At 29.3% G+C, this 24,060-nt stretch overlaps 1 protein-coding gene across 1 annotated transcript in view; it reads right to left on the bottom strand.

Moving 5' to 3' along the window:
- Positions 1-24,060, bottom strand: part of Nca (neurocalcin homolog) — a 705,950-nt gene that overhangs the window by 13,948 nt on the left and 667,942 nt on the right. Inside the window, exon 4 of the mRNA XM_065504608.1 lies at positions 23,461-23,649. Within this exon, the coding sequence (XP_065360680.1) occupies positions 23,461-23,649 (189 nt within the window). The remainder of the gene's footprint in view (positions 1-23,460; positions 23,650-24,060) is intronic.

The raw sequence follows: 24,060 nt of genomic DNA, 5'->3' as shown, positions 1-24,060 counted from the left end.
GTCAGATCTAGGTGTTAAAGGGCATGAGTTTAATATAGCTTCTACTTCAATTAGAATGGTCTGAAATTTTTCATAGGTGACTCCAGCTTTGGACATGTTTTTAACCAGAATATTTTTTTCAATTTCTGAGACACGATTAGCGACGAAACACACAAGAGACGATGAATGCGTCAGTTTTTGTTTTTTTTCATATTTTATTTATTGTATCTTCACAAAATAATGCGAACTATCAATAATTTGTTCAAATCTTAAATCTAAATATTAATTTTTATTTACGTCCCACCACAGTTGGACGAAAAACGATGTTTAATTTATAGATCCTATCATAAGCGCAGGTCTGTTAGATTCCTTCTTCTTAGTCGGATGTAGCCATTACTTCTCATTAATGTTCGTGCAAGTGGGTTGGGGGAACTTCTAACTTTTTCAAATATGACTCCGCTTGTTTTTTTATTTCATTTTTCACCAAGAAGACACCTAGGTCCTCATGAATGTTAATATTTCTCACATACCAGGGCGCTGCTGTTATCATTCTCAATATCTTATTTTAGAATCTTTAAATTTTTTCAATACAGTAATTTTGACTTACCTGCACAATCAACTTTGCACGATATTTTGTGCAGGTAAGTTAAAAATGCAGTTAACCTCAATGCACTTACCTGCTCATTGATGCTGGTAAGTGCATTTACAGTTTACTGCCCAAAAAAGCAGCTAACGGCAAATAATTTACATGAAGCTTTATGATTTTTCCCTCTAAAAATAACGTCAGATTGATATTTTAGCTACTTTTAAAATTATTAAGAAGTTTACAACATATTTTTTCATTCAAAATCGTATTTTTCTTATTTGTTTTGATTTAATTTTGTATTAGGCAGCTAAATTAATTTTTTTTCATGAAAACCAGTTATAGCTTCCAAAAGTATTATGCACTTATCTTAAATGTGCAGGTATGAACAATGCACTTAAATTAACGACTTTATATGGAGTTTGGTAAATAAATATACAAAACACAAGTTTTGTGCACTTATATGCAAAATGCTCTTAAGTAAAAGGCAGGTAAGTCAAAACTACTGTATTAGAAGCTGAGGCCGTGCCCCATTCCATACCACCATATGGGTTTTATTATTGAGCTGTACAACAAAAGTTTGCAATCTAAACTCAATCTCGAGTTTTTACCAATTAAGGAGTGAGATCGAAAAATTCTTAACACACGTTTTTCATTACATTTTTTAACCCAAGTATTATTTGAATTTTTTTTTGATCAAGTTACCTTTGAAAAACATGTCAGTTATTATGTGTAATGTCAATTATATTAATTTTTTTGTTAATCTGATTAAAATGAGTGACCAGAAAAAAGTGCGTACTGAAATTATTAAATATTTTCAACAAAACCCAACTTGGTCTTACAAAAAGTTGGCCAAGCATACAAAGGTCTGCCGTCAAACTGTTTCCAATGTTATTAAACAGTACCGGGAGAACTTGTCAGTTGATAGAAAACCTGGTTCAGGTAGAAGGAATGGTCCACATGATGTTTCTAAAGCCAAAAAAATAGAACGCATTTTCAAAAGAGCTCCCAACACATCCGGTAGGAAAGCAGCCCGGTTAGCTCAGTGCTCGGACTATTTGGTACGAAAAGTTAAAGCTAATGCAGGTTTAAAAACATACAAGGCTCAAAAAGTTCCTGACAGGAACGCTACTAAAAATTTAGAGGCCAAAAACAGAGCACGGAAATTGAAGTCAAGTTTTATAAAAAAATATTCTTGCTGCATAATGGATGACGAAACGTATGTTCTGGCAGATTTTTCGCAACTTCCAGGTCAAAAATTTTATGTTGCTGATGCTCGAGGGAATGTTGAAGAAAAGTTTAGGACCCAAAAGCAGACAAAATTTCCCAGAAAGTTCTTGGTATGGCAAGCAATATGCAGTTGCGGCAAAAGAAGCCACTCATTTGTTACAACGGGCTCTATAAATACCGAAATTTACATCAAGGAATGTTTACAAAAAAGGCTGCTTCCATTCATAAGACTTCATAATGTGTCCACTTATTTTTGGCCTGACTTGGCATCCTGTCACTATGGCAAACAAGCCCTTGAGTGGTACAAGAACAATAATGTGGTATTTGTACCAAGAGAGGCAAATCCTCCAAACTGCCCGGAGCTAAGGCCAGTGGAGAGATATTGGGCTCTTGTTAAAAGAGAATTGAAGAGTACAAAAAAGGTGTCCAAAAGTGTGGTAGATTTTAAACGGAGATGGACTACATGTTCGAGCAAAGTGACAGAAAGCACTATAAAAACGTTAATGGAAGGGTTTCCGAAAAAGGTTCAAAATTTCATCACTAGTGATTAAAACTATAAAAATAATTTTTTTTGTAAATTGTAATAATAATTTCAATCAAATAAAAAAAAAATTAAAGCTGTAAGTTTAGTGGTTTCTTTTTTATAAACATATATGTATGTTAAGAATTTTTCGATCTCACTCCTTAGCCAGTAAATTTGTAGTAATTTTAACTTCATTTGAGACAATTTCGTATCGATATGCTTTTCCCATGTAAGTCGTCGGTCTAGATGCCGACCTAAATATTTAAACTGAGTTTGTAGCGGTATTATATGATTATTTATTAGGATTGGAGGGCACGATTCTCTACGCTATGTGAATGTAATATGTATACATTTTTGCTCGTTTACTTTTATTCTCCATTGTTTTAACCGCCTTTCTATGTCGAGTATATGGTCTTGTAAAAGTACAGATGCTTCTTGGGGGGTTTTCATGAATGGCTAGTATAGCTGTGTCATCAGCAAATGTTGATATCATGATGTAATAAGTAAGGTGAGAGCGTTTCGACAACAAGCACAATATTTCTTGCTGAAAAGTACATAGGTCAAAATTGAATTTGTCAAATAAAAAATAAACAAATTTTATTTTGGCATCTTTTAGATTTTTTTAATGTGATGTTTATTTTTACGTTCAATTTTATTGATACTCACCTGATTATTTCGTATCTTTTATTTATAATTTTTATTAACGTTGATTTTAGCAAAATTTTGCTTTAAAATGTTGCTTTTCAGAATTAAAAAGATTTTAATTTTTGTTAGAATTTTTAAATTTATTATTTTTTATGTCAACACACAATGTGAATAATCTTTGACAAAACCGTTACCAATGTAAACACAAAGCTTTTGTTATTTTTGCATATTAACAAAAAAACGGCCGTTAAATTTAATTTATATTTGAAAAAGAACAACGGTTTACTAGTGCTTTATCCAAATTTCATTATATGAAATCTTTTTATTCACATTTTCATTCATGTTTTTTGATTTAAACATTTTTTTCTTTGAAAATAAAATTTATTATTTTTTCAAAAGAAATACAGTCTGACAAAACCCAAGCACTTTCAAAATAGATAAATAAAAATCAGCTGTGTTGTTGATTTCACCTTACTTAGTGCATCCTGGTAGATATGTGGGTTCGACTGTTAGTTGGCATATCACAAGTATATAGCAAATATAGGAAGGGACCCAGTATACTTCCTTGGGGTACGCCTGCTTCAATAGGCTGTGGTGAACTTATGAAGTCTCCCTCTTTAAGAACGAACATTCGATGACTTAAATAACTTTCTAGAAGCTTATGTGTGTTTACTGGTAAATATTGTTTTATTTTAATAGATAATATTTCATTCCATATTTTGTCGAAGGTCTGCTCATAACAGGTCTTTTTAATTTTTTTGTAGCTCGCCATAGAGAGTAATTTTGTCGCCATAGAGAGTAATTTTATTAATTGAGTCAGTTTTTTGATTGTGAAGTAGCATACTGAGGCGTTTACGACATTTTTTAAGCTCCGTTTTAAGTTGAGGGGATCTGTAGAGTTGCCACTCTCGACGAACTCTTCTTTTTTCAGCTAATAACTGTTCAATGTCTACAGAATAGAGTCTATTGTATCTTATTTGTTGGGTTATTTGTGTGGCGTGTTCAACAGCAAGTTTTATGTTTTGTTCAAAATTTTTGAGTGAGATATCGATATCTTCTGGTGTTCTTAGCGATATATTTTCTGTACTGTGTGTGCTAATATATTTTCTATATTTCAACCAATTTATTTTCGTGCTTGATATTGCAGAGTGACCTGTCGGGGATACTATTTCTTGGGGGTGCAATAGAGTGACGAAGGTGGGTGAGTGATCCGAGGATAATTCTAATGAAAATTTAACCAGAATTAGTTCCATTGGTAAATTTTTTGTAACTGCAAAATCAATGACAGGGTATTTTGCTTGGGTCAGTAGGCCAGTATGTTGGTTCTCCGCTCGACAGAACATTCAAATTCAATTTAGAAATTGTATTAAACAAAGCTTAGCATTATAATCGCCAGCTGCTAGGAATCGGGGTCTCGTAAAAATGTTCATATTTGTTTTCAGTAATCGAAAACCTTGGAGGTGAATATATCGACGAAATTAATAGGTTTCTGTAGCAATCATCCATACAGATTGTCGTAGCTTAAAGATAATCTTCACAAATATCACACATTGAATTTAGCCTCCACATGATCTATCTCTTGGATAATTTGTGCCATAAAAAACATATCCATTTATCTATATATATAAAAGAGTAACGTTACTGACTCACTGACTGACTGACTGATTCATCATCGCACAGCCCAAACGACTGAAGCTAGAATCATGAAATTTTAACTGTGGGTTCCTCCCTCCCCAAAACGATCCGATAAGAAGGGATTTTTGGAAATTCGAACGTTTAGGGGGCAAAAAGGGTAAAAACGGGTAAATTCGGTAACCTTATATCTTAAAAACTAATAAAGATACAAAAAAACTTAAAATTGCATGTTACTCCATTCAAAAAATAAGCTGACAGGTGTTTCGTACTTTTTCGAAATTCGAAACTTTTAGGGGAGAAAACGTGTAAAAACTGTATTTTGGTACTTTTTTGGCACCCTATGTATCTTTTAAACCAATAAACATAGAATTAAATTTTAAATCGTATTCTTTACTTATCAAAAAATAAAAAATATAAGTTGGGTACTTTTTGGAAATTCGAACCCTTAAGGGATAAAAATTGTGTTTATTTTTGGTACTTTTTCATAAAATATGTTTTTCTATAATTTGACATAGACATACGAATATTTTATTATGAGCTCCCATCACGTTACAGAAATTTATTTGAATAAAATTGTACCACCTCAATGGGGATAAAAAAGGGGATAAAATCGGGAAAATACATTATATTTGAAATTATTAAGCCAATTTTGATAATTTTTTTAACGTTGGTTCCTGGATTCATACAAGGAAGAAAGGGAAATTGGTACTTTTCTCCTAATGGCACTTTTTTAACATTTTAAATTATTTCAGTTATCGACATTAAAGTTAGCTGATATGTATCTGAGTGAAGTTAGTGTTAGGAATAGGGGATAATATTTATGTACCAAAATGTGTGAACTGAACATAGGTACTTTTTTGTTCTTCTAATGGTACTTTTTTGAAATTTCTATAACAATGGACTTAGATACATGAAATTAAACATATATGGTCCTAAGTGAGTGAGAATTCTAGGGGGAGACTTTTTGGTACTTTTTCCTAATTGGAATGGTACTTTTTGTAATTTCTTCACCAATGAACATAGAAACATGAAATAAAGCTTATACATAAACCGAGTGAGTGGGAAACTACAAGTGTGGGTTTTTTGGTACTTTTTCTATATTCTAATGGTACTTTTTGAATTTTCTATAATATAATGGACCTAGAAATATGAAATTAAGCGTATATGGTCCTAAGTGAGTGAGAATTCTAGGGGGAGACTTTTTGGTACTTTTTGTTTATTCTAATGGTACTTTTTTGAATGTAGTTTGAGTGGGAAACTACAAGTGGGTGCTTTTTGGTATTTTTTCTATATTCTAATGGTACTTTTTGAATTTTCTATAGTATAATGGACCTAGAAATATGAAATTAAGCGTATATGGTCCTAAGTGATTAAAAATTGAAGCGGATACCTCATGGTACTTTTTGTTTATTCTAATGGTACTTTTTTTAATTTTCTATAGCAATGGACTTAAAAACATGAAATTAAGCATACATGGTCCTAAGTGAGTTAGAATTCTAGGGGGAGACTTTTGGGTACTTTTTCTTTATTCGAATGGTACTTTTTGTAATTTCTTCTCCAATGAACCTAAAGCCATGAAATTAAGCTTATATGGACCCGAGTGAGTGAGAAACCACAAGTGGGGGATTTTTGGTACTTTTTATATATGGGGCATTTCACGTCAAGTGAACCAACTTTTGAAATCGATGTCTTCCGATGAAATTTGCACCAATGTTAGTTCTATTGGATAGTAATTCGGGCACCATTTTTCAACAAGATCGGTCAAGAACTCTCTGAGTTATAGGAGGTCAAAATTTGACATTTTGGCCAAACAGGTGTTTTTTTTATCCATATAACTTATTACCTATTGTTCTTAGCAAAATGTGTCCCAAATAGTTTAGATAGCTATTTATGCAATCTTTCGAAAAAAAAAATTAAAAAAATTTAATAAAATATTTTTGATTTTTTTTTTTAAATCAAAAATATTTTTGACTTTTTTTTTCAAAATGGGCCCTTTTTATTTATTTTTTTTATTTTTATTTTTTTAAGAAAGCTTAGGTCTTTTCCTAAGCGACCTATATGGTCGCTTAGTGGGATGCGAGTGGGATATCTATCAAAAAAAATATTTTGTAACTCAAGATTTAAAATTTTTGAATTTTTTTGCAAAATCAAAAACTTTGTTGACTTTTTTTAAAAAAATGGACCCATTTTTTAATTTTTTTTTTTTGCTCAGAAGAAAGCTTATGTGTTTTCCTTTAACACCCTTTTTGTCGCTTAGTGGGATGCGAGTGGGATATCTATAAAAAAAATGTTTTGTAACTCAAGACATACAATTTTTTACTTTTTTTTGAAAAATCAAAAACCTTTTTGACTTTTTTTTTCCAAAATGGACTCTTTTTTTATTAATTTTTTTTCTCAAAAGAAAGCTTAGGTCTTTTCCTTTAAAACCTTTTTGGTCGCTTAGTAGGATGCGAGTGGGATATCTATCAAAATAAATGTTTTGTAACTCAAGACAAAGGTTTTTAAATTTGCCCTATTTTAATTTTTTTCATATTTGTGTGTAAACCTTAAAAATTAAACTTACGCAGAGAAACTAGACACATTAGCCTTTCCGATGGTATGTAACATACCCAACTAAAATTTCATAGCCTCGATACTGTAATACCCATAATATGTTAACCTCAGGAATAAAAATCACTTTTTTTCTATGGAAATGTTGAATAATTTAATTTTGTTATTTATTTGTAATAATAATTTATTTAATATATAATAATAATAATAATAATAATAATAATAATAATAATAATAATAATAATAATAATAATAATAATAATAATAATAATAATAATAATAATAATAATAATAATAATAATAATAATAATAATAATAATAATAATAATAATAATAATAATAATAATAATAATAATAATAATAATAATAATAATAATAATAATAATAATAATAATAATAATAATAATAATAATAATAATAATAATAATAATAATAATAATAATAATAATAATAATAATAATAATAATAATAATAATAATAATAATAATAATAATAATAATAATAATAATAATAATAATAATAATAATAATAATAATAATAATAATAATAATAATAATAATAATAATAATAATAATAATAATAATAATAATAATAATAATAATAATAATAATAATAATAATAATAATAATAATAATAATAATAATAATAATAATAATAATAATAATAATAATAATAATAATAATAATAATAATAATAATAATAATAATAATAATAATAATAATAATAATAATAATAATAATAATAATAATAATAATAATAATAATAATAATAATAATAATAATAATAATAATAATAATAATAATAATAATAATAATAATAATAATAATAATAATAATAATAATAATAATAATAATAATAATAATAATAATAATAATAATAATAATAATAATAATAATAATAATAATAATAATAATAATAATAATAATAATAATAATAATAATAATAATAATAATAATAATAATAATAATAATAATAATAATAATAATAATAATAATAATAATAATAATAATAATAATAATAATAATAATAATAATAATAATAATAATAATAATAATAATAATAATAATAATAATAATAATAATAATAATAATAATAATAATAATAATAATAATAATAATAATAATAATAATAATAATAATAATAATAATAATAATAATAATAATAATAATAATAATAATAATAATAATAATAATAATAATAATAATAATAATAATAATAATAATAATAATAATAATAATAATAATAATAATAATAATAATAATAATAATAATAATAATAATAATAATAATAATAATAATAATAATAATAATAATAATAATAATAATAATAATAATAATAATAATAATAATAATAATAATAATAATAATAATAATAATAATAATAATAATAATAATAATAATAATAATAATAATAATAATAATAATAATAATAATAATAATAATAATAATAATAATAATAATAATAATAATAATAATAATAATAATAATAATAATAATAATAATAATAATAATAATAATAATAATAATAATAATAATAATAATAATAATAATAATAATAATAATAATAATAATAATAATAATAATAATAATAATAATAATAATAATAATAATAATAATAATAATAATAATAATAATAATAATAATAATAATAATAATAATAATAATAATAATAATAATAATAATAATAATAATAATAATAATAATAATAATAATAATAATAATAATAATAATAATAATAATAATAATAATAATAATAATAATAATAATAATAATAATAATAATAATAATAATAATAATAATAATAATAATAATAATAATAATAATAATAATAATAATAATAATAATAATAATAATAATAATAATAATAATAATAATAATAATAATAATAATAATAATAATAATAATAATAATAATAATAATAATAATAATAATAATAATAATAATAATAATAATAATAATAATAATAATAATAATAATAATAATAATAATAATAATAATAATAATAATAATAATAATAATAATAATAATAATAATAATAATAATAATAATAATAATAATAATAATAATAATAATAATAATAATAATAATAATAATAATAATAATAATAATAATAATAATAATAATAATAATAATAATAATAATAATAATAATAATAATAATAATAATAATAATAATAATAATAATAATAATAATAATAATAATAATAATAATAATAATAATAATAATAATCAAAAGATGAATAATTTAGTAAAATTTAATCTTAATCACAATAGATCAATTTATATAATAACTATTTTTACACTTAATTTATGAAGTTTTTAAATTTTCAAATATCCATACTTTTATCCTCCTTATTTGTCACCTTTATTAGCTGCTTTTTTTTGTCAATCCTTTCTTGGCGTTATTAGATTCAGCTACTGATTTCGCTGCTGGCTTCTTTTTTGGCTTTGGAAAGAAATCGCATTGAGTAGATGCAGTAAACTTTTTTAATTTGAGTCTTCCATCGACAAGCGGTATGAAAGCATGGTATTGAGCAGTGCCATCGATTGTTACCGCAGCATCGAATCTGCTCTTTAGTGTTTTCAATGTTTCCTCATGATCCTCTTTGCTACTAAAAACTATTTTAGTTTCTTTACAATAATTATTTGCCCAATGGAATAAAGCAGTCGCATCTAAGATGCGATCTTGATGAGAGCACTGGAGGCTATACTTCGCTGCATTTCTTTTGAGGTTTGCTCCAATACCATCACATGCTCCTTTACCATGAGCAGTAGGATGAAAATGCCACTCAGCTGGCATTCCAAAGCTCCATTTTCATGAGCTGTAAGATTTGCGAAGCTACTTTTGTTTTTAAAATGTTGACGAGCTCCGTCCGAAACGTAGTATACCTTTTCTACTGTAAATATTGATTTTAAATAATTTAGTATTATCTTCTGGTACTCATAAACTGCAACGGTGTCATGTTTTAAATCGTCGGATATGATTGCCATACTTTTGTGTTCCAGGTTTTCTTCTTTCATGTAGTAAATAACTACTGTGAATATAGTTGCTTGGTCGTTATTGAAGTGGAATGCTTGTATGGAATCCTGAAGAACATATTTATAGTTCTCTACGAAATCAAATGAAATAATGAATTCACCAGACTTCAAATGTGTTTTCAAGTCCTTGAAGAATGAAAACCCATGACTTTGACTAAAAAGTCATGGGTTCTCAAATTTAGTAATCCTCTACACAGTTCTTCCACAAAATCATCCACATTTAAAATTATGGTTTTCAGTGTGCATCTTTCAGTCTGAAGCCAAGATTCAAATTTTAACTCCTCAATACATTCTCGATCAAAAGAGTTGATTAAATTTTCTTTGATGGATGTGGTTTCCGGGCAATTCAAACATTCACCTAAGTGGCAAGAAGTTGTAGCATTAGGGCACATAGTCAATTTAAGGCAATCGCGGTAATGGTGTAAATCTTCTGATGAATCATCTTTTAAGTAATTTAAGTTGATTTCCTTCAACATCAATTTAACATTTTCATGGTAAATACAAACACATACTGTGTGAGTTCCGCTGCTTCCTGCCAAAACGCAATGTTTTGGCCTCAGTTGTGTAAATTTTGTGAATCCAATTTTGACATCCTCGTATTCAGATTGAAATGTTGCGAATAATTTTTTCAGGTTACAGAGAACCATTCTCTTCTGCATTTGAACTTTCTTGCCATCGATTCGTACAGACATCCAGTCTTTCATCCCTGGCATCAGGCGACTCATATCATCTCGCTGATAAAACTGAGTTATTAGAGATTTAGTATCGCACTCCAAAGTTTTTCCCTTCTTTTTGTTTGGGAGTGTGAGAATCCCATGCTCAGCAACCAATTGTTTAGCAATTCTTGCTTTTCGTTGAGACGTTCCAAACTCAGTCATTGTTTTTGCAGAACTCCATGTTCTTGGAGCAAGCGTGAGAAGTTGAATTCTTTCAGCTTCACTCTGTGACGTTTTGTATTTCTCTTTTATTTGTTCAAGAACTTCTACTGCATCCTTATGGTATTGGTTTCGACACTCATTCGTTGAATTTGAAAAGTTAGAATAACCATCATCATCAACAGTTCTGTCGTCATTCTCGGAATTACTTTTGTCTTCATCTGGAATAACTTCAACGCAAGGCTCATTACTATTCAAATTCGGTAATTCGTTCAACTTTCCGAGCTCTTTCCTGCATGATCCACAAATTTTCAATCGTTTTGACAGCGTAGGGAATTTTTTAATAAGCCGTCGGAAATATTTCGCATATCTGATGATCTGTGCTTCATTTTGTTAAAGGGATTAAAACAAAAAGACGAATAAATTTCATTTTCAACCTTAGCCTTTTTAGAAGTCGTAGACATTTTGAATTTTGTAAGTATTTATGTAAATAACACACGTCTTAACTTTAACGCTGTTTCTAAAAAACTGATTTCCGTATGTCTTCAGAATGACAATAAATAGTTTTTTAAGATCATAAGGTAGTACGTTTTAATGAATGAGTCTAAAATCTTTTATTAGGGTCAAGAAGGGCTTACATACTAAAGTACCTAGTTTAACCAAATGTTACAAATAATAATAAAAATAAACCACCATATAAATAACCTACCTGTCAACTTCTACCTCTCCACCCACTTCTTAAAGTCAAATGTCATAAAATAATAAATAAACTGGTACTTCGGAGAAGGGCCATAAAATATTTCCACTTGATTCCAAAAAATTGTTTCTGGGGCACCTGATATTTTAACAATGAAAATCACGTGCGCTGAAAACTACTACTCTAGGATTGACTAAAAAAGCCGCAAGATACAAAACTCAGACAAATTTTGGGGGTGGAAAATTAATAGCGGTCGGCCTCATATTGCACCCCTCCAGTGGCTATTATCGGTCAGTTGTTGTGGTTTTTATTTTTAAGGTTTTAGAAACACTTACACACAAATATGAAAAAAATCAATTTAAAAACATTTGTCTTGAGTTACAAAACATCTATTTTGATAGATATCCCACTCGCATCCCACTAAGCGACCAAAAAGGTTTTAAAGGAAAAGACCTAAGCTTTCTTTTGAGAAAAAAAAATTAATAAAAAAAGAGTCCATTTTGGAAAAAAAAAGTCAAAAAGGTTTTTGATTTTTCAAAAAAAAGTAAAAAATTGTATGTCTTGAGTTACAAAACATTTTTTTTATAGATATCCCACTCGCATCCCACTAAGCGACAAAAAGGGTGTTAAAGGAAAACACATAAGCTTTCTTCTGAGCAAAAAAAAAAAAAATTAAGAAATGGGTCCATTTTTTTAAAAAATTTTAAATCTTGAGTTACAAAATATTTTTTTTGATAGATATCCCACTCGCATCCCACTAAGCGACCATATAGGTCGCTTAATAAAAGACCTAAGCTTTCTTAAAAAAAAAAAAATAAAAAGGGCCCATTTTGAAAAAAAAAGTCAAAAATATTTTTGATTTAAAAAAAAAAATCAAAAATATTTTATTAAATTTTTTTAATTTTTTTTTTTCGAAAGATTGCATAAATAGCTATCTAAACTATTTGGGACACATTTTGCTAAGAACAATAGGTAATAAGTTATATGGATAAAAAAAACACCTGTTTGGCCAAAATGTCAAATTTTGACCTCCTATAACTCAGAGAGTTCTTGACCGATCTTGTTGAAAAATGGTGTCCGAATTACTATCCAATAGAACTAACATTGGTGCAAATTTCATCGCGATCGGAAGACATCGATTTCAAAAGTTGGTTCACTTGACGTGAAATGCCCCATATTCTAATGGTACTTTTTTGAATTTCCTATAATAATGGACATAGAGTTTCCAAAAAATCGAAGAATTTCAAAACCGCGATTTCGGTTTTAAAAAATTAAAAACCGATCGGTTTCGGTTTTGTGATAATTTATTAAATATTAAGTATTATAGAAACAAAATTAGTTGATAATATAGGAAATGATTACAAATCTAAAATTCAAACTTGACGGGTTATGGTTTAGTGAATGCGAATTTAAAAGTGATAATCAATGGTACTATTTCCTTATTGCAATGGTACTTTTTGAATATTTTATAATAATAAACCTAAAAATTTAAAATTAGGAACACATTTTGCATTTTCTATAATAATGGACCCAGAAATATGAAATTAGACATTTACAAATAGATTCACAAAGTGAGACTTGATAGTACTATTTCTTTCTTCTAATTGGGGTGGCGAAGCGCACCGGGTCAGCTAGTCTTAAATAAACTTCTTCACGTAAAATGGGTATCCGAAACTAACATTATATCAACTTCATGACTTTTAAGAAAATACTCGATTTCGTTTTTATGTTGGCGAATGCCGTTAGCATTCCAAAAAAATATTCTTACGCAGTTCATGGTCTGTTAAGCACAGCCTGCAATAACATTGATTGTCTAATTAGGAACCTAAAGATAGCAAGGAACTTCTCAGAGCAGCAACATTATCTAAAATGGAACGTAAAGCTGTAGCAATTGGTTTGTTGATTGGTGAAATTGAAAACAACGAGTTTATATTGTCTACAAATATTAAAGTTTTGTTGTCATATCTTTCTTTCAATCTATCCAAAGCCTTTTGATAATTTTCTTCGACGATTTGAAAGGCTTCTTCAAAGTATTAAAGGTACTTATGAAACGAGAATACTCTGAATATTTGCCATTGAAATTAGGAAGTTTGAGCTGAGGTAATCGACTTTGGTGTGGAAACGATGAGCTTGTCGTATTTAAAAGTCTTAAATCCATATCGTTAGAATTGCTTTTTTTTAGATAATAAATCATATATGTTTTGGCATAGCGAGATTCGACTGCTATATCAAGGCGCGCAATTTGCGTTTGGATATGACTTCATTGAGTAAAATACGATTCAAGCATTTGAAGTCGACATTTTTGTGTAATCAGATGATGTCCCTTCTTTTTCTACCTTTGACTTCAATTTAGTAATACTCCGTTTCATTGTACTTCGTTGTACCTTGAACGATGCTAAATGCATATTTCTTGGCATTATATGATATTGCTTGTGTGCAAACATACAAACAAATTGCAGCGTGAAAACCATAAACTGCAAACGAAATGCGCAGTAAAAAATTCAAACAATGGAAATATGGAAGATGCCAAACCATACGAAGTTGAAAAATGTAAAATATGAAATTGTGCAAAGTTCAAAATGTTTAAAGCGAAAATATTCCGATCCTTATTTCGGCAATTTTCACGTTTTATTTTCATATTAACAATATACCTCAAGTTCTAAATAGGATTAATATTGGGTGATTGAGGAGTCCAATGAATAACTTGAAGTTTATTGCTCTGTAGCCAAGTCTTACAAACTTTTGAGGTGTGCTTAGGATCGTTATCCTGTTGGAAGCTCCCTATAAGTAGCGTCTCTTCACTGGCATAAGGCAACATTACATCTTTCAATATATCACGGTATCAATCCCATCAATTTTATGAATTGGTCCAATTCCTTGACCAGAAAATCAACCCCAGACCATTACATTGCCTCCTCCATGTTTAATTGTTCCTTTGCAATACTTAGGATTCAGTCTTTCTCCTTTTTGTCTGCGAACACGCCTTATTCCATCGGAACCTTTTAAGTTGTATTTGGATTCGTCAGAGAACAGTACTGTCTTCCATTTTTGGACACTCTGGTCGATGTGCGCTTTGGCAAACTCCAGTCTATTTTTCTTGTTCTTAGCTGATATAAAGGGTTTTTGTGCTGGTCGTCAACTGAATAATCCGACTTCTACTGCTCTTCTACGGATTGTTCTTTCGCTAACGCATAATCTTAAACTTGTTCATAGTTGACTAGCTGATGCTGTAGGATCTTTTTGAATTGCTCTGTTTTCTTCGCGGACGTCCTGCAGTTGATATTCGACCAGTCTGCTAAAACTTTGAAATGAGCCTGAAAAAACTGATCTGTTAATTCAATATTTTTTACTCAATTCATGTCGTGAACGTCTTCCAGTCTTCCATGCCATTGTTTTTTTCACAATAAACAGTATACAACATAAATTATACAAAGTACGCCTTCCATTCGTTGTCAATCCTGTTAACTCACAATGCAAATATAGAGTAGCGTAGTCAAATTTTTAAACATCTTATAAGAGGGTGCTTTTGTTTTGTCTGTTGCGTTATGTGTTTTTATATGAATTATCATTTTAAATTAATTTTTCATAAAATTATCTTTTACTAAATGAATGTTATATGAACATTAACAATATAAGTTAAAATATATACAAATCACAATTCAAAAAAGCATTTTTTATCAAAAAATTTATGTTTTGCAAAAATCTATTGAGGGGGTGCTTTAGTTATGTATATTATATAACCGGTTTTTTTGATTAAGTCGGTTTCGGTTTTTTTGAAAAGCTCACATTTCGAATATCGAATAATCGGTTTTTTCTAAAAGTGTGTTTTTATTGGTTTTAGTGTATTAAAAACTTTAAAAATATTCAAAATCCAAATAACTTTTTTAAAACAAATACTCCAATTATTTTAGAAGACTTTTGTATTTAGATAAATGTCACAAGCGATCTAGAAAGCTTAAAAACATACTCAATGCTTTGTTAACTATATGTCCTGCAAGTACACTAAGTGAAAAATCTTTTTTAATGTTTAGCTTTATAAAAACAAAAGAGATTATTTTAACCTTCATAAGGTCTTCAAATTTACCGACGTTAACGACCTTCGGTTCAAATTTGACCTAAATAGAAAATAAATATTTTTTTGGCCAAAAAGTAATGTAGTTGTTTACATTTGAAATTAAATAAAAATCATAAAATATCAACCACTCATTTCAGAAAAAAATCATTTTACTTTCAAAATGGGTAAGGATAAGAAAAATATAGCTTTGGTATTTATTATGATTATTTTATAGATATTTTAATAATGTAGTTAAATATGAAATTAAATAAAATTCATAAAATATGAAAAATATCAACAACTCACTTTTAGAAAAAATTAAATTTTAATTTCAAAATGGGTCAAAAATTATCTGAAGACCTTGTGTAGGTTAAAAGAAGTAATCAAAATCATAATTAAAAAGTATTTAAGCGTTTTAAAAATGCTTATTTTTTGATATTTGAATAAATAAATATTCTTTTTATATTCTATTATTTTAATAAATAAAACATTTTTCTTCTTATTTCTAGGCGTTTTAATATTTTGTCAAAAAACCGGTTAACCGGTTATTATTAAAAACCCGAAACTGGTTCATATTAAATTGCAATTTTTCGAAGAAACCGAAAACCGGGTTCTATAAAATGTCGAAGAATTGATCACCCTAGTGTTTAAGTGCAATAAAATAGAAATTTTATTTTTTGAGGTGTTGTGCAAGATAGGAATGCAGTGAAAATACATTAAATAAGATTCCGGACAAAGGATTATTTTGAATTTTTTGACTGATAGATTTTTTTAATACAAATTCAAATGTATTCCTGCTGCTTGTAATAGGAGTATAGAAAAATTAGTAAGATACAAATAAAAATAATTTTGTATGTAGAGTGGTTAAAAAAGGATAGATAATGCAACAGGGACAAATATTTCTACCATGAGGATTACGCATATATGGAATTTGTAAATAGTATTTATATTTTTAGTATGTGGGGCATTTAATGTCAAGTGAATCAACTTTTGAAATCGATGTCTTCCGATCGGTATGAAATTTGCACCAAGGTTAGTTTTATTGGATAGTAACTCAGACACAATTTTTCGACAAGATCGGTCAAGAACTCTCTGAATTAGAGAAAAGTCAAAAAAGTAAATATTCGAAAGATTGAAGAAAGAGCTATCTAAGCTATTTGGGACACATTTTGCTAAGAATAATAGGTAATAAGATACATGGATAAGAAAAAACACCTGCTTGGCCAAAATGTCAAATGTTGACCCCCTCTAACTGAGAGAGTTCTCGACCGATCTTGTCGAAAAATTGTGTCTGAGTTACTATCCAATAGAACTAACCTTGGTGCAAATTTCACCAAGGTTGAATTAGAGAAAAGTCAAAAAAGTAAATATTCGAAAGATTGAAGAAAGAGCTATCTAAGCTATTTGGGACACATTTTGCTAAGAATAATAGGTAATAAGATACATGGATAAGAAAAAACACCTGCTTGGCCAAAATGTCAAATGTTGACCCCCTCTAACTGAGAGAGTTCTCGACCGATCTTGTCGAAAAATTGTGTCTGAGTTACTATCCAATAGAACTAACCTTGGTGCAAATTTCATACCGATCGGAAGACATCGATTTCAAATGTTGGTTCACTTGACATGAAATGCCCCCCCATGTATATTATGAAATATTATTTTGTTTAATGATGACGTCGACACTGCAAAAAAGTTTGGTGGCTATCCAGCAGTTCTAGGAGACAGTCCCGAACTAGTGATTTTACCCATCATTTAGGGTGGAAACTAGTTACTTCAATAGCCACGTGACTAGTTATTTTAACACGTGCATATCCTAAGCAGGGGGGCAAGTGACCCTTTTTGATTACAATGGGACTGTCTAATAGCTGGTCCAAAGTAGGCAATGTATTCGATTCACATACTGGTTACATAGCGTCAGTTACCTTACTAGATTTGTAGCTGGTTACTTGATCAGCTACGTGACTAGTTATTTTAACACGTGCATGTCCTAAGCAGGGGGTCAATAGACCCTTCTGGTGGGTAAAATAAAGTGTAGTACAAAAAAAGTTTGAAGTTACTTCACCATAGGTTACTAAGGGACACTAAAGTGACTATTGACTTCATGCTATGTTACATGGGATATCAGTATACTTAAGCAAAAATAAACTGTATGAGAATTATATAAAATTATATAAAACCAGTTTGTACAAATTACTCACAAAACGTTTAAAGTCACTACACTCCAGATTACTTACGGACACTTAAGAGGCAATTGTCTTCACGCTAGATTACTTGAGATGTATAAAATAACTAATTGTCTTCTCTCTGCACTAGAGAGCCTGCCAAGTCATAACACATTTGTGACAATTACTGTCTTTAAGAGATACATTGTCTACTTGATTAACTGTTGGGTAGCTAACAGCGAATTGATAATGAAGATTTTGGTAGCGATGATGAAGTTTTGGTAGCGCTGATGATGTTTTGAAATTTTTGTTTCAGCCTTTTTTTTTCCAAAATTGGCTCTTTTCCATGAACAGCTTTTTGGTGGCTTAGTGGGATTGGAGCTGGATATCTATCAAAATAAATGTCTTGTAACTCAAGACTTTTTTTTGCAAAATCAACTTGACTTTTTTTTCAAAATTTCAGTAAATTTATCAAATTAAAAATTGGGAATTTAGCATAAAACAATTTTACTAAAATACTAATTTTGTATTCCCGAATAACCTTTTAACGATAAATTTGCAAGTTGCTTGTGCATTAAGACTAAACTGGCAACTCGCTTTATTTTGATTTTCTTGCGAAAACAATAAAGCAAGTTGTTTTTATTTTTTCTTTACTCACTTACACTACAGTTTGTGTCGGCAAGAAACCAACCAATTGTAGTAAGGAAATGTAAGAAAAGATAAATCACGGTTTAATGTTGGTGTTTTGTTTAAGCGTTGATATTTTTACAAATAAAGCTTGAGTGTCTGTAATTCTCAAACACTCTATAGTTTTATTTGTATAATATCTTTAGTTTTTCTAAAGCCTTTTGGGAAAAGGTTTCCTGATGATCTGGCCTAAGCAACCAGTGAAATGCGCATAGGAACTAGCTTATCCCCCAACAATAAATTTCAGTGAATTTATCAAATTAAAAATTGAGAATTTAGCATAAAACCATTTTACTAAGAGACCCTATTTTTATTTTTTTTTTCACAAAATAAAGCTTAGGTCTTTTTATTTAAGAGCTTTTTTGTCGCTGAGTGGGATATATATCAAAATAAATGTTTTGTAACTTAAGACATACATTTTTTGCAAAATCTAAATCTATTTTCCTTTTAGACCTTTTTGGTCGATTAGTGGGATATAACTAATGTTTTGTAACTCAAGACATAAAATTTTTAATTTTTTTTTCAAAATCAAAACTTTGTTTGCCTTTTTTCAAAATAGGCTCTTTTTTTGCTCAAAAGAGCTTTTTGGTCGCTTAGTGATGCGAGTAGGATATACAGTGCTGCCCAGCTAATTTCATGTGATTCTCAATTAATTTTTCAAAAATTTCCACAAATATACATTTATACAAGAGGATTGTTTTAACACACAATTGTGTTTTTTCAGCTGTGTCAATTCATACATATTCACCACGAAAAGTTGCGGTCTTTCTGCAACTTGAAAAAAAAATTAAATAAACATATTTCCTAACTTTTATATAATTATATTTTGATTATTAGAAAATATTCAGACTAAATTTCTTAATTTTAGATCCATTTGTTTCGACCGATTTTTAAAAAAAAAATTTGAGTAACTAAAAATATAAATACTAAATTCCATACCCCTAGGTCCTTTTGTTTGACACTATCGCACTTAAAATTCAGTCAATCAAAAATTCAAATATTTGTTCGTAAATGGCTGGCCGCCACTGTATATCAAAATAAATGTTTTAACTCAAAAATTTAACTCAGCAAATTTGATGCTGAATATTTCTTTCAAATGTTAAACCACTAGAAATAAAGCAAAGCTTAGAAGATAAAGGTTTTAAGACAAAAAATGTGATAAACATTAGAAATCGCGAAAAAAAAACCCAACCACTCTTCATTGTTAAACTTGAACCCGGTGTATTAAATCTGAAAAAAATTAAACACATCCCATATATAACCTGAAGTATTTATTGCATCGTACGGTAGAAGAACCACATAAACGATTTGGCCCCGTCCAATGTATGAATTGTCAAGAATATGGATATACGAAGGCATATTGCAAATTGCCACCAGTATGTGTTATTTGTGAGGAGTTGCATAATACAACCCAATGTAACATATCCAAAGATGATCCTAAAATTAAAAAAATGCAGCAATTGCGGAGGTAAGCACACAGCAAACTACAGCGGTTGTCCTGTCTACTCAATTGTTAAAATATCACAAAGCCAGAAACCGAAGATTTTCTCCGCTCAGCCATTAAATGACATCAATTTGAACTACCCCCCGTTGCAACAGATATATGACAACAAAGATGCATATGCAAATGTACTTAGAAACAACCAAACTCAGACGCAAGTCCGTCAACCACAAAACCAAAATATGAACCCAGAGGTAAGAGAGCAAACGCCAATTTTAAATTTTACCCGACTAGAATCTACAATAGAAACTCTTGTGCAATCGGTAAATAACTTTACAAACTCAATGAGTAACATGATGCAAGAAATGCTTAAGATGCAATCAATGTTATTCCAGGCTGTGCTTAACAGACCATGAACTGCCTAAGAATATGTTTTTGGAATGCAAACGGCATACGCCAACACAAAAACGAACTCGAATATTTTTTAAGAAACCAACAAATTGATGTAATGCTGGTTTCTGAAACTCATTTGACGTCCAGAAGTTCATTTCGAATAAATGGATATGTAATATATGACACCAAAGATCCTAGAGGTAGAGCATGCGGAGGTTCCGCAATTTTAATAAAAGCTCGAATCAAACACTACTTAATGTGTGATCATTTCGAAGATTATCTTCAAGCTACTACAATCTGTCTTGAAGATTTTCATCGAAACTTAGTGATTTCGTCGATATACTCACACCCTAGATTTTCAATTACAGAAAGTCAATATAATAGATTTTTAAATCACTAGGCCCCCGTTTCCTGGCTACTGGCGATTATAATGCTAAGCACACATTCTGGGGATCACGACTGATTACCCCTGAAGGTCATGTTTTGTTTGATACAATTTCTAAAATGGGTTTGAATGTGATTTCGAGCGGCCAAACTACTTACTGGCCTACTGACCCACGAAAAATGCCGGATGTTATTGATTTTAGCGTGATGAAAAATATCCCTAGAGAAATGATTCAAATTGAATCCTCGCTGGAACTATCTTCAGATCACTCGCCCACTATTGTTACTTTATTGAGCCCCAGAGAAATTGTATCCCCGACTGGTAATTTAGCGATGGCAGGCACAAGAATAAATTGGCTCAAATATAAAAAATACTTCAGTACACATTGCTCGGAAAACATACAGCTAAGAACACCAGAAAACATCGATCACTCTCTTATTAATTTTGATAAACATCTCAAACTGGCTGCTCAACATGTTACCCAAACCCCCCGACAAATCAGATATAATAAAATTAATTCTGCAGATGTCGAACGGCTCTTAAATGAATAAAGAAGAGTTCGAAGAGAGTGGCAATTGCACAGATCCCCCCAACTAAAATCGAAGCTTAAAGATTGTATAAAAAGACTTAAAAAGCTCTTGGAATTTCGAAAAATGGAATCATTGAATAAATACTTAGAAAGCCTGGACGCAATCGGATTACTCATTATGCCGTGCAACAAAAAGACTTAAAAGACCTGTCATATGTAAGTCCCCCTTGCGAAATTCAAGTGGTGGTTGGGCAAGAAATGATACTGAAAAAAGGAATCTGTTTGTTAATCATTTAAAAAAAGTATTTACACAGAACACATCAAACGAAGCAATTGAGTTGCAACCTGTTGTAACCCATTTTTGAGCAGCCATACCTCTACGTTCGAGAGATCGAAAATGCTATTTTTGATTTAAACCCCAAGAAAGCGCCTGGTATGGACAAGGTCAGCAACAAGATGCTTATGGAGCTACCCCGGATAGCAATAAAAATAATTCTTTTTTTTTTAACGCTATATTACGACTTGAATATTAACCTCCAGAATGGAAGGTTTCACTGGTTACCATGATACCCAAGCCGGGAAAAGATCACACAAAAGTAGAATCATACAGACCCATCAGCCTATTGTCTAATATATCAAAGCTATTCGAGAAGATACTTATGAACAAGTTGTACCCGATGTTAACTGAAAACAATTGTATTCCGAATCATCAATTTGGATTTAGAAGAAAACACAGTACTATCGAACAAACCCATAGACTTGTAAATATGGTGAGAAAATTGTTTGAAGAAAAGAAATACTGTTCCGCACTCTTCATCGACATCTCTCAAGCGTTTAATAAGGTATGGCATGCTGGATTAATATACAAATTGATTCAAAATATACCCGCAAACACACATAAGCTGTTGGAAAGCTATTTAACTGGTCGAACATTTAAGGTTAAAGAGGGAAACTTTTTAAGTACTGCACAACCCATTGAAGCTGAAGTCCCCCAAGGCAGTATCCTGGGACGTTTTTTTATATTTGATATATTCGTCTGATATGCCAACTAACAATCGCACACATACATCAACATTTGCTGATGATACTGCTATTCTAAGCATTCATGAAAACCCTCAAGAAGCGTCTCGTTACTTACAAAATCACATATTTGAATTAGAAAAAAGTCATATAGATGCAAAGTTGACTCAAATGAATTTGAAATCAATTCAAATTAATTGGCTTATTGGCAGAAACTCTACGCTTAGTTTATATTGTAAACTTCTACTTTATAACATAATCATAAAACCGATATGTTGTTATGACATACAGCTATGGGGCACGGCGTCAAATGTAGAAAAGATCCAAGGACTCTAAAAACAAGTTTCTAAGAATGATCACAGTTGCCCCCTGATATATCAAAAACGCGAATATACACAAAGATCTAAACGTGCCCATTGTAAAAACTGAAATCTCGAAAAATGTACAAAAATATTTAAAAAAAACTTGAAGTTCACCCAAACCCCTGGCCCGCAACATATTAGATAACCACACTCGATTAAGAAGGAGAGACACAGCAGACCTAATCTAGAAGCAAGAATGCCAAAACAACCATGAATTTTTTCGTCCGGCACTGGCTGGACTAATTAAATAATAATTATTAGATATAAGATTTGAACCACTTATTGTTAGTTCATTAAATAATGAAGATACAATAAATAAATGAAAATGAAAAAAAAATGTTGAATAACATCTTTCAAATGACCCAAACAAACAACTGAGATGCTATGTTATATTTATGATTTGGTTTTATTATATAAAATGTACAGAAGTCTTTAAAGTCTATCACTTAATTTATTTTTGTAACATGTACTTATAATTGATTTTGATAATTCAAAACTATAATAACAAAAAATTATTTCAAATCTTCTCAGCTTTTAAATTCAATAAATAAATTACATATTTCGAAACCTATATCTATTGATTAGCGAATGTAATTTGAAATAAAAAAATTTTTAGTATGAAATAAATCTAATTAGCAGAAATAAAAAATATTAATTTAAGTACAATACATACCGTAACAATTTCAAGCATTTCTTGGCGTGATATATAGCCATTTCCGTCTAAGTCATACATTGAAAATGCCCATTTGAGTTTTTGTTCTAATTTTCCCCTTGATGTTACACTAAGAGCACAAAGAAACTCTCTGAAGTCGATGGTGCCATCACCATTAGCATCAAATGTGCGAAAAACATGTTCAGCAAACTGTAATTAAAAGAAAAAAAATAATAATTTCAAGGACATGACATCAGAACAGTTTTATTTCACTTTCAAAGCTATTTATTGTGATAACTAAGGCGCATTAAAATGATAAGGTCACATAATTATACCCTTCACCACCAAAAGTGGTGAATGAGAGTATATATAAGTTTGAGATTCCGTGTGTAACATTGAGAAATATTCATCTGAGACCCAACAAAGTATATGGGGCATTTCATGTAAAGTGAACCAACTTTTGAAATCGATGTCTTCCGATCGGGATGAAAGTTTTTGATTTCGGAAAAAAATATTAAACATTTTTTATTTTTTTTTTAAATATTTTTTTTGAAAGATTGAAGAAAGAGCTATCTAAACTATTTGGGACACATTTTGCTAAGAACAATAGGTAATAAGTTA

Source organism: Calliphora vicina, chromosome 3 (genome assembly GCF_958450345.1).
Source record: "Calliphora vicina chromosome 3, idCalVici1.1, whole genome shotgun sequence".
NCBI classification, from domain to species: domain Eukaryota; kingdom Metazoa; phylum Arthropoda; class Insecta; order Diptera; family Calliphoridae; genus Calliphora; species Calliphora vicina.
This window is presented reverse-complemented; position numbering and strand designations above follow the sequence as displayed.